Source organism: Nerophis ophidion, linkage group LG12 (assembly GCF_033978795.1).
Source record: "Nerophis ophidion isolate RoL-2023_Sa linkage group LG12, RoL_Noph_v1.0, whole genome shotgun sequence".
NCBI classification, from domain to species: domain Eukaryota; kingdom Metazoa; phylum Chordata; class Actinopteri; order Syngnathiformes; family Syngnathidae; genus Nerophis; species Nerophis ophidion.
The window spans coordinates 36,518,712-36,530,791 of NC_084622.1; the positions used below are offsets into that span (position 1 = coordinate 36,518,712).

At 39.2% G+C, this 12,080-nt stretch overlaps 1 protein-coding gene across 1 annotated transcript in view; it reads right to left on the reverse strand.

Annotated features, from left to right (window-relative positions):
* The window catches only part of slc7a5 (solute carrier family 7 member 5), a 35,860-nt gene that overhangs the window by 18,791 nt on the left and 4,989 nt on the right, over positions 1 to 12,080 (reverse strand). Inside the window, exon 2 of the mRNA XM_061917478.1 lies at positions 9,137 to 9,262. Within this exon, the coding sequence (XP_061773462.1) occupies positions 9,137 to 9,262 (126 nt within the window). The remainder of the gene's footprint in view (positions 1 to 9,136; positions 9,263 to 12,080) is intronic.

Sequence of the window (12,080 nt, forward strand, 5' to 3'; positions counted from 1 at the left end):
ATTATAAACAACTCAAATGTACTTCTAATGTATATACTTGTTCTTATGCTATCTGAACTCACTATGTTCTCTGCTGGCTGTACATATCCTACTAAATAAGACCTACACTGTTTCAATGTCCACATTTCTTTGTTGATGCAATTGTTGATGACTGAAGTTCTGATATCAACCAAAGCTCCCCACCCACCCCTGTACATATCCTACTAAATAAGACCTACACTGTTTCAATGTCCACATTTCTTTGTTGATGCAATTGTTGATGACTGAAGTTCTGATATCAACCAAAGCTCCCCACCCACCCCCCGGATTGTAAATAATGTAAATAATTCAATGTACATACTATAATGATTAGCTTGTGTGATGACTGTATTATGTTGATAGTATATATTTGTACCATGAATTGATTAACGTGGACCCCGACTTAAACAAGTTGAAAAACTTATTCGGGTGTTACCATTTAGTGGTCAATTGTACGGAATATGTACTGTACTGTGCAATCTACTAATAAAAGTATCAATCAATCAATCAAACTCGCCGTATGACATTTGTCTGCAGTTTATTAACTACAAATAATGATATCATACTTACAGTTAAAGTCATTCCACATGCTGTAGAAAGGCATGGTGTATCAAAAGGTTTCTGAAAACATATTGTTGACAGACAGAAACATGCACACCTCATCCAACTCAGCTTTTGAAGGATTGCACAGTCAGAGTGTAGACCTGGCTCACGCAGACTAGTCTTAGGTCACAGGCCTGTATTTGCCCAGGAAATGTGCAATTTTTTTGCAACACTAAAATAAAATTGGCCCTGGTGTGTGAATGTGAGTGTGAATGGTTGTCTTTCTATCTGAGTTGACCCTACAATAAGTTGGCAACTTACCAAAAGTGGTAGAAAATGGATTAGTGGATGTTTTTTTTTTGTATGCTCTGATTTACCTGACTGCACGTCAGTCACTATGCAACCACCACCCCTTTCTGTCTTTGACTACAAAATACTGTAACAAAGCTGGTAATAGCTCTGATTCAAACAGCAATATTTTGATCAAACTTATTTTGAAGCGATTTTAATAACTGCATTGACACAGTAAAACATTTAATATACACAATCAAGGCTTGGGACAGATGGCCATGAAACGCTTAAAAAATCAGAATGCAGATACAATTTTAGATTTGTTAGACAAACTCATGTGTTACCATCAGCCTTCATTCAAGTAATTATCAAATTTATCAAAATGCTTAACTACTGTATCAATAAAACACTCTTATTTGTACTCAACCACAACCAATGTTAACTTTTTCCACATAGAATACTAGACTGATTTGATTGTAACATTTGAGGCTCTTCAAGGCCAAATCAACATTGTGAAAGTCTTGGTCTGGGGGGAAACAGGCCTGTCGAGGAAATGTCATTATTGTAAATCTTTGTTCTGGATGTTAAAATCTTACACATTGCACAAGGGTCATTATCTTTCATGACTACTCCCTTGAAATAGAGCAGCATAGCATTTTTTGAATGGACAAGACATGACAAGACTGATATTTTATTATGCCTGACCCAATGCCATGTGCCTGATGTGTTGTAGCTTGATAAAAATACATCTACCAACACCCCATCAACATGGTGACTTTGCAGGGATTGCATGTACACATGGTCAGAACTATATTTAGAACATTTTGTTGACCATTGGATTTACCAATTTTAGCGGTCATGTTTAGTTATTGACAGAATACTGAATATTGAATAGCAGTGAATAAAAATCCCTCATTGACATTATCATTAGACATTTATGATAATAAAAAAAAGAACAATAGTGTCACAGTGGCTTACACTTGCATCACATCTCATAAGCTTGACAACACACTGTGTGTCCAATATTTTCACAATTATAAAATAAGTCATATTTTTGGTTCGTTTAATAGTCAAAACAAATTTACATTATTGCAATCAGTTGATAAAACATTGTCCTTTACAATTATAAAAGCATTTTTTTTTTTAAATCTACTACTCTGCTTGCATATCAGCAGACTGGGGTAGATCCTGCTGAAATCCTATGTATTGAAATCCAATCACTTTGAATCGAAAAAATATTGTTTTTGAATCGAGAATCGAATCGAATTGAAAAAAAAAAAATCGATATATTATCAAATAGCGACCCCAAGAATCGATATTGAATCGAATCGTGGGACACCAAAAGTTTCGCAGCCATTATATATATATATATATATATATATATATATATATATATATATATATAGAAAATGGATGGATGGATATATATATATATATATATATATATATATATATATATATATATACTGTATATACATATATATATACACATATATACATACATATATCCATCCATCCATTTCCTACCGCTTATTCCCTTTCAGGGTCACGGGGGGCGCTGGCGCCTATCTCAGCTACAATCGGGCGGAAGGCAGGGTACACTCTGGACAAGTCGCCACCCCATCGCAGGGCCAACACAGATAGACAGACAACATTCACACTCACATTCACACACTAGGGCCAATTTAGTGTTGCCAATCAACCTATCCCCAGGTGCATGTCTTTGGAGGTGGGAGGAAGCCGGAGTACCCGGAGGGAACCCACGCATTCACGGGGAGAACATGCAAACTCCACACAGAAAGATCCCGAGCCTGGATTTGAACCCAGGACTGCAGGAATTTCGTATTGTGAGGCAGACGCACTAACCCCTCTTCCACCGTGAAGCCCACATACATATATATGTATAAATACATACACACATATATATATATACATATATATACACATATAGGGCTTCACGGTGGCAGAGGAGTTACTGCGTCTGCCTCACAATACGAAGTTCCTGCAGTCCTGGGTTCAAATCCAGGCTCGGGATCTTTCTGTGTGGAGTTTGCATGTTCTCCCCGTGACTGCGTGGGTTCTCTCCGGGTACTCCGGCTTCCTCCCACTTCCAAAGACATGCACCTGGGGATAAGTTGATTGGCAACACTAAATTGGCCCTAGTGTGTGAATGTGAGTGTGAATGTTGTCTGTCTATCTGTGTTGGCCCTGCGATGGGGTGGCGACTTGTCCAGGGTGTACCCCGCCTTCCGCCCGATTGTAGCTGAGATAGGCGCCAGCGCCCCCCGCGACCCCGAAAGGGAATAAGCGGTAGAAATGGATGGATGGATGGATATACACATATATATATATATATATACATATATATGCATATATATACAAATATATATACATATATACATACATACACACACTATATATATATATATATATATATATATATATATATATATATATATATACATACATACATACATACATATACAATATTTTAAAATACTGTTTGCTCTATAAATTCCAATACGTCCAGCTCCCATACACATTACTATGTCAGCTTGCTTGTCACCTGAATAACTCCAGTTAGCATGCATATCTTCAGGCGTAGTTGTCCTTCCTTTCACTGTGTGTGGATATGTGTGTTTTTGCATGAGGACCTATGCCACTTAAAATGATTTGGATAGTATTACAGAGTTTGACCAGAATTTTGTTTTAACAACTGAAAAACATGTATTACTCGTCAAATACGTATCAAACACATATTTTAAGAATGTGGTAGATAGGTGTGGAGCAACAGCAATATGCTTAGAGTAAAAGCCATATTTGCAAGCCCATAAATTGTGCATGTATGTGGTTGGCCACTTGAGCACTACACTGGTTGGTTGTGGGTTGCACTGTGGGCCTGGTGTTTTTCAGTTCAGTTCATTTTATTTCGGACATGCATACCAGATTACAATGCTGTACTTCAATACAGTGAGTGCATACACCTGCAGTGCGGTGACATGGATAATGGTGGTAGGGTGAGCTTGGTAGAGAAACTTTTTGCTGACCGTCTCCTACAACTTACATCCTCTAGGTCAGTTATTCTCCAACTGTGGTACTGTACGTGTACCACTAGTAGTATGCGGGCTCCATCTAGTGATACGCCAAACAATCACTTGATTAAAATACAAGGTTTTATTTTCCTATACACAGAGTGTTACTGTTCAAACTGTGTGTAAATGTAGTGGCCAAAAATTTATTATTTATGCTTGTTTTTGATGAGTAATTAGGTCTACTATGCTACTAAATCTTAATGTTGGTCAATATAAGGTGGTACTTGGGGTGCCAAGCGTTTTTTGAAGTTGGCACTCGGTGAAAAAACTTTGAGAACAATCCAACAAACCACTACACAGCAATACCATAACAATGCAATCCAATTCCAAAACCAAACCTGACCCAGCAACACTCAGAACTGCAATAAACAGAGCAATTGAGAGGAGACACAAACACGGCACAGAACAAACCAAAAGTAGCGAAACAAAAAGAATATTATCAACAACAGTATCAATATTAGTTATAATTTCAACATAGCAGTGATTAAAAATCCCTCATTGACATTATCATTAGACATTTATGATAATAAAAAAAAGAACAATAGTGTCACAGTGGCTTACACTTGCATCGCATCTCATAAGCTTGACAACACACTGTGTCCAATATTTTCACAAAGATAAAATAAGTCATATTTTTGGTTCGTTTAATAGTTCAAACAAATTTACATTATTGCAATCAGTTGATAAAATATTGTCCTTTACAATTATAAAAGCTTTTTTTTTTTAAATCTACTACTCTGCTTGCATATCAGCAGACTGGGGTAGATCCTGCTGAAATCCTATGTATTGAATGAATACAGAATCATTTTGAATCGAAAAAATATCATTTTTGAATCAAGAATCGAATCGAATTGAAAAAAAATCGATATATTATCAAATAGTGACCCAAGAATAGAGTATAGCTCATAGGACTAGGTAATACAATCCCTCAGATTAATCAGCACTTAGTGTTGAGTGGGGGGTTAGGGGCAAAAGCTTCACTGGGGTCTTCAGGTGGGCACCCTCCTTCATTGGTGTTTCGTTGATAGGCCCACGACACCTCCGGAGGGCTCAACGGCGACATCTGGCGTCCCAGGTGTGCCCCCCTCTGCTTTTACCCCTCGATGTCATTTAGCAGCCCAGTTTGGGTCCTTTCTCTTGAACCATATCCACCTGCTACTTCGTTCAGCAGCATCAGACAGTGATTTGACAGCCCACCGGAAGGCCTGACCTCTCAATCCCATTCCTTTCAGGAGCTTGGTTGTGGATGTAGCAACAAAACCTCTGCACCCGACTTCAACTGGTAGTACTCGGGCACGCCAGCCGCGCTGCTCTGCCTCGGCTGCTATGTCCGCATACCTCAGATGCTTGCGCTCATATGCCTCACCAACTGCTGCCTCCCATGGTACAGTTAGTTCAACAATGAACACAATCTTCTGGGAGGTTGACCACAAGACCAGGTCCGGCCTGAAGCTAGTTGTAATGATTTCAGGCGGGAAGATGAGTTTCTGGTCCAAGTCAACCTGCATTTTCCAGTCCCGGGCAGGGTCCAGAAGGGTTGCCTCCGCTCTTGCAGATGGTTTTGGTGGTAGTTGTCCTGCTCTTACAAACTGAGTGGTGAGTGAGTGACTAGGGATTGGGGGAGAGAGGGCTTTGTTTTTATTCCTCCTTTCCTCCAGGGTGATCGCCAGTTGTCTTAAGACCTGGTTGTGCCTCCAGGTGTAGTGACCTTGAGACAAACTGAATTTGCAGCCAGTGAGGATGTGACGGAGTGTTGCAGGGGTTTGACAGAGTGCACAAGAAGGATCTTCTCCAAACTATTGGTTCAAGTTTTTGGGTGTGGGAAGAACATCATAGGTGGCTCTGATGATGAAGCGAATTTGGCTCCCTTCCATTTCCCAAAGATCCTTCCATGTGAGCTTACGATGCTCCAGGTTTTCCCAGCTAGTCCACTGTCCCTGTTTGGATTGTGCCACTGCTGTTGCACATCTGTCTGCCTCCTCTTGTTGTCGAACCTGATCAACCACTAGCTTCCTCCTCTGGGCTGATGTTGCCTTGTGCCATGTGGGTCGACTAGCCCCAAGTCCAAACCCACCTCTTCCGTGCTGCACTTGTCCTACAATGTCTCCATGCCTGAGAGCAGATTTGGCTTGTTTCACAGCCTCAGATGGGATCCATTTCCTCCCGGTTGCCAGTCTGGGAGCAACTGCTCGGATCACCTCATCTTGAGACTCAGTCAGTGTCATGCTCAGCCTCACCTTGGTGCATTTAAACTCCTCCGTGAGGCTAGAGATGGGCAGTTCCAGGGCACCATGACCATATAGGCCGATGTTACTGAGGCACCGTGGAAGGCCAAGCCACTTCTTGATGTATGCACTGACTGTTCTCTCCAGCTTCTCGACTTTGGACATGGGGATCTCGTAGACTGTTAGTGGCCACATCAAACGGGGGAGCAATCCAAACTGTAGGCACCACAGTTTCAACTTGCCAGGAAGTAAGGTCTTGTCAATGCGGACAAGGCCTTTGATGGTTTCTTCCCTCAGCTGATTGCTCTGGTCCGAGTCTTTGAGACTTGCGTTGTACAATCGCCCTAGACTCTTGACTGGCAGCTCTGACACCAACGGAATGGGAGTACCCTCGATGTAGTACCTCTGGTCTGTGAGTTTCCCCTTGACGATAGATATGCTCCTGGACTTGCTGGGTTTAAACTTCATCAGTGCCCATGTAATGTTGGCATGAAGCTTTGCCAGCAGATGTTTAGTGCATGCAACGGTTGAGGTCAAGGTGGTCATGTCGTCCATGTAGGCACGGATGGGAGGTAGACGCTCTCCCCCTCTCAGACGTTCTCCACCCACAACCCATTTGGAAGCTCGAATTATCACTTCCATTGCCATGGTGAAGGCTAGAGGGGAGATGGTACATCCAGCCATTATTCCCACTTCCAGCGATTGCCATGATGTTGTGTATTCTGTTGTTTTAACGCAGAATTGCAGATCACGGAAGTAGTTTTTCACCAGGTTTGTGATGGTATTTGGGATGTGGAAGAAGTTGAAGGCTGACCAGATGAGAGAATGAGGGACGGATCCAAAAGCATTGGCTAAGTCTAGGAATAAGACGTGCAGGTCTCTTCCTTCCCTCTTGGCAGATTGGATTTGGTGCCAAATCATGCTTGTATGCTCCAAGCAGCCTGAGAAACCAGGTATTCCAGCTTTCTGCACGGATGTATCGATCAAGCTGTTTTGCTTCAGGTACGTTGTCATCCTTTTGGCAACGATGCTAAAGAAGATCTTCCCTTCAACATTTACCAGGTTGATCTGCCGGAATTGATCGATGTTTGCGGCATCTTTTTCCTTTGGGCTTAACACTCCCCCAGCTCTGCGCCACACTTTTGGGATGATTTGCTTCATCCACATCACCTTCATCTGCCTCCACAGAAAGCGTAAGACATTTGTGGAATTTTTGTACAGCTTATATGGAACTCCATTTGGTCCTGGAGCTGAAGCTGCCCTTGATTTCCTCACTGCTTCCTGAACCTCGCTCCACCTTGGGGGACTGTCGTCCAGCTGGTGTTCTGGTTGAGGTATTGGTGGCATGTCTGATGGTATCTCTCTCTGTTCAAATCTTTTTTTTTAAATCTACTACTCTGCTTGCATATCAGCAGACTGGGGTAGATCCTGCTGAAATCCTATGTATTGAAATTCAATCACTTTGAATCGAGAAAATATCGTTTTTGAATCGAGAATCGAATCGAATTGAAAAAAAATTGATATATTATCAAATAGTGACCCCAAGAATCGATATTGAATCGAATCGTGGGACACCCAAAGTTTCGCAGCCATTATATATATATATATATATATATATATTTGTCCTTTGACTTTAAATAATTACATTGCATTTTATTTTTTCTTCCTGTCCTGTCCAGCCAACGTGGCAAATAATATCGTTGATTTATATTCTCTTAGGTGCTGTACAGATTTACTCTGCAAATAAAAACTGTAAAATACTTATATTGTTACATTATTTGAGTTTAATTTTCTTTGATGAAATATTTTAGTATTTTAAATTAATGGACAACTTAAATCAACTCGAGGCCAACAGTGGTATTATTCGCCGACGACAACAGCATTTTGGTCAGGAGAGAACACAAAGAAGCTAATACAAATAATAACAGAAGAAATTAACCAAAAATTAAAAACATGGTTTGACAAAAACAGAATATTTGAATCTCAGTAAAACTAAAATAATGCTATTCCGTAACAGTAGAAAAGAAAGTCAAACACAAATACAAATAGACGGAGTAAATATTGAAAGAGTAAAGGAAAACACATTGTTGGGTGTAAAACTATATAATCAAATAAACTGGATATCTCATGTAAAAATATACAAAATAAAGAAACAAGAAATATTTATACAAAAAATAAAGCAAAATATATTCTTGACCAAAAATATTCAGATTCTCTGCTGCTCGCTAGAGTTACCATATCTGAGTTATTGTGCAGAAATATGGGGAAATAACTACATAAGTTATTATACACTAATTGTATTACAAAAAATGTCAATTGGGATAATAGAGAATGCTAGATATAGAAAACAACAAAGCCTTTATTTATTGAATCAAGAGTATTGAAATTCAATAATTTGGTGCATTTGCAAAGAGCTAAAATCATGCACAAAGCAAACTATTTATAACCTGCTACCCAAGAATGTAAAACAATTCCTTCCCACGAAAGGAGAGAAATACAACCTAAGAGGAAAAGGGAACCTGAAACCTTTGTATGCATGCACAACGGTAACGATTTTTAGCATATCAGTATGTGGAAGGTAAAGAAGTGAAACAATGTATCCACATGATCCACTTGAAGAAACTGTTCAAACTACAAGTGTTCAAAAAGTATAATAGTGGCAAAATATTTATCTCATTAAAAATGACTGACATTGTTATGAAGAAAACTGTTGTCTGAACACTACATTGATTGTAATGTGTAAAATGTGTATATACACAGTACAGGGAGTGTAATTAATTATTATGATTAAATAAGCACTGCTTTTTCCTAATCCTTTTTTGGACATGTAAAGAAAATGTAAAAATGTGAGACATCATTTTGAAACTATATGTTGAAATAAAACCAATCTGAATCAAAATTTGAATCTGGGAAAAAAAAAAACGTAGTTTTAAGTAGTGAGGAAGATGGTTTCATTATCATAGGTACCTTGGCCAATCTTGACGAAGCCAATGATGATGATAAGGCCGAGAGCGAGCAGTTTGGCCACAGCAAAGAAGTCTTGGACTCTGGTGGCTGCCTTCACGCTGTAGCAGTTCACAAATGTCAACAACACTGCAAAGAAACAAAAGAGTTAGTAAGGAAAAAAAATCAATCAATCAAAGTTTATTTATATAGCCTTTATTTCCTGAGGGAACTCTCCTGAAGGAATCAATAAAGTACTATCTATCTAATCACAAATGTCTCAAAGGGCTGCAATGTATGATAGTGTAATTTCCCATCCTACCATAACAGAACATAACCTCATTCTTATGTTTGTGGTCTTTGAAAACTTGATGAATGGATGCATGAGCGGTCCCGGTGACATATTCCCCAACAAATGTTCCTTCTCCTCACAATGACAGCATTTCAATTACATTCATGTTAATTTCCGTAATATTCTGCGTTTAACAGCAAATTCCATTTAATTGGAAAATTCTATGAATTCGTTGGCGGTTACGTTGACGCGGGAATCATATAACGTTACTTTTTTGTTCAGTTTAGTCATTAGATATTGAGTGGGCATACTATCCCTGTATCAAATAAAAAGTAGCCACCATGGTGAGATCCCAAAAGTTCTTGTAGAAAAGGTATTTTTTCACTCAGAAGGTCCTTATTCATTTCACCGTTAAAAGCTCAAGAATTTGCATGCACGTTGCACGGTCCATAAATCTTTTTTTTATTTTTATTATTATTATAATATTTTAAGGTTGTGAAAATCCAAAATTAAAATCTAATTATTTGTCCAGCCTTAAATTATGCACCCACTTTATTTATCTTAAACATGTTATATCATGTTCTTCAGTACATCTGTCATATTCAATCCCTGACAGAAAATACATATTTAAATCAAAAATAACAATCTGATTCTGATATAACCCTTGAGCAATGTAACATTCAAGCATTACAAAAATAGTGATTACATTTATATTGTGGGACGTATCAATGTATCAATATCAACTGTCAGGGAAAAGAATATCCAACCAAAACATAGACATTGCTGGGACTCTTCTTCAATCACCAGGGGACCAGGGGGGTAGTGGAGCCCCCTGACACTGGACACAATTAAAAGTGATTATTCAACACAGCAGATCCCTTCTAAATTCTTAAATCAGGTCAGAGCCACAACAGAAAAATGAGACAGAGCACAATGATGGTCTGTTTTTAAAGGGGGACGAAGGGGAGTCTCTACAGTACAGTGAGTTCCAGACTTGCACACACACCAACACACACGCATAAAGGGAAGGCGTGGCGCAGTGGTAGAGTGGCCGTGCGCAACCCAAGGGGCCCTGGTTCAAATCCCACCTGGTACCAACCTCGTCACGTCCGTTGTGTCCTGAGCAAGACACTTCACCCTTGCTCCTGATGGGTGCTGGTTGGCGCCTTGCATGGCAGCTCCCTCCATCAGTGTGTGAATGTGTGTGTGAATGGGTAAATGTGGAAGTAGTGTCAAAGCGCTTTGAGTACCTTGAAGGTAGAAAAGCGCTATACAAGTACAAGTACAACCCATTTAAGGGAAGCAGACTCACCCGAGGATACGTACTTATGACAAAAACTGGCACTAGTGGGGTGTGAGCATTACCTCGGGATTTGGTCCGATTACAATTTAGGGTGCTACAATTTAATTAAAGAATATTGTCGAGGCATCAAAGATTTATTTTGAACAAGGTGGTCGTGAGCATTAGAAAGAGCGATCCAACTCTTTTCTTACAACAAAAAGTGACACTTCTTATATAAAGAGTAATACGTGCAGTGCCCTTTGAAATAAGACGTATTTTAACTCAAATGCTCTGCTTTTTTCACAGGTGTTGGTATTAGCAAGTTGAAAACAAAACAAATATCTCATTCTTCTTTTTCAGATATAATGAATTAAGATGGAAAAACTAAATCCTTAAATTATAACTTATTTAATGTAAAAATAATGGGAGTGCTATAGGTTTACTGCTGTAGTTTGTAATTTAAGTATTCAAGGAATTGTATTGTCATGCCATCTCACTAAACACATGAGATGGAATTAATTGTGGTTACGGCCGACAGTCGCCGGTTTTACAAAAAAGTGATTGTTGATTGTTGACCTTCTCAACATCCTTTACAGTGGACGTTAAAATACAGTTTGTCACTTAAAACTATCCAAGGTTTATATTCAACTAACTTCCACATGCGATTCGGTCGCCCACATCTGCGGTACCTTCCAAGGTTTCTCATTGTATCCGATTGGGTTGAGTTTTTTCTTGCCCTGAAGGGGGATCTGACCTGAGGATGTAGTTGTGGCTTGTGCAGCCCTTTGAGACACTTGTGATATAGGGCTATATAAATAAATTCTGATGGATTGATTGAATCTGTTTATGTGATTTCGATATAGTGGGAGATATTCACGCAACTTATCGACACAAAATTAACAGTGTACATTTTAGAAATAACATGACGATTGAACTTTGGCTTGAAAATGCCGATCTCTCTATAGCCGGAATGTTACCTGAGTTCTCTTTCACAGGCATGCACTCACACATACATGCTTGTACATGTACATAAATCAGGGTTGTCCAAAATGTTTTCCACCAAGGCATCATACAAAAAAGGAAAGGAAATGGGGACCACATTTTGTATTTTAAGGACGCGACATGTATAGGTAGTAGCCGCAAATCTTAGTGTTATGGGTGGCAAAGTAAGCTGGTGTAATATCTAATAGTATGTTATATTGAATAAATTATTTATTTATTTATTTTTTAATTACCGCTGGGCCACACTTTGGACACCCATGACAAAGCTTCTTGTACACACATACATGATTGTAAATACACAATGACATGCAACAACTTAAAAACTGTTTGTTTTTTACTTGGCATGCATTTTGAGGGCGGATTTAACAGTCAGCCCACATGAAGATTAGGAT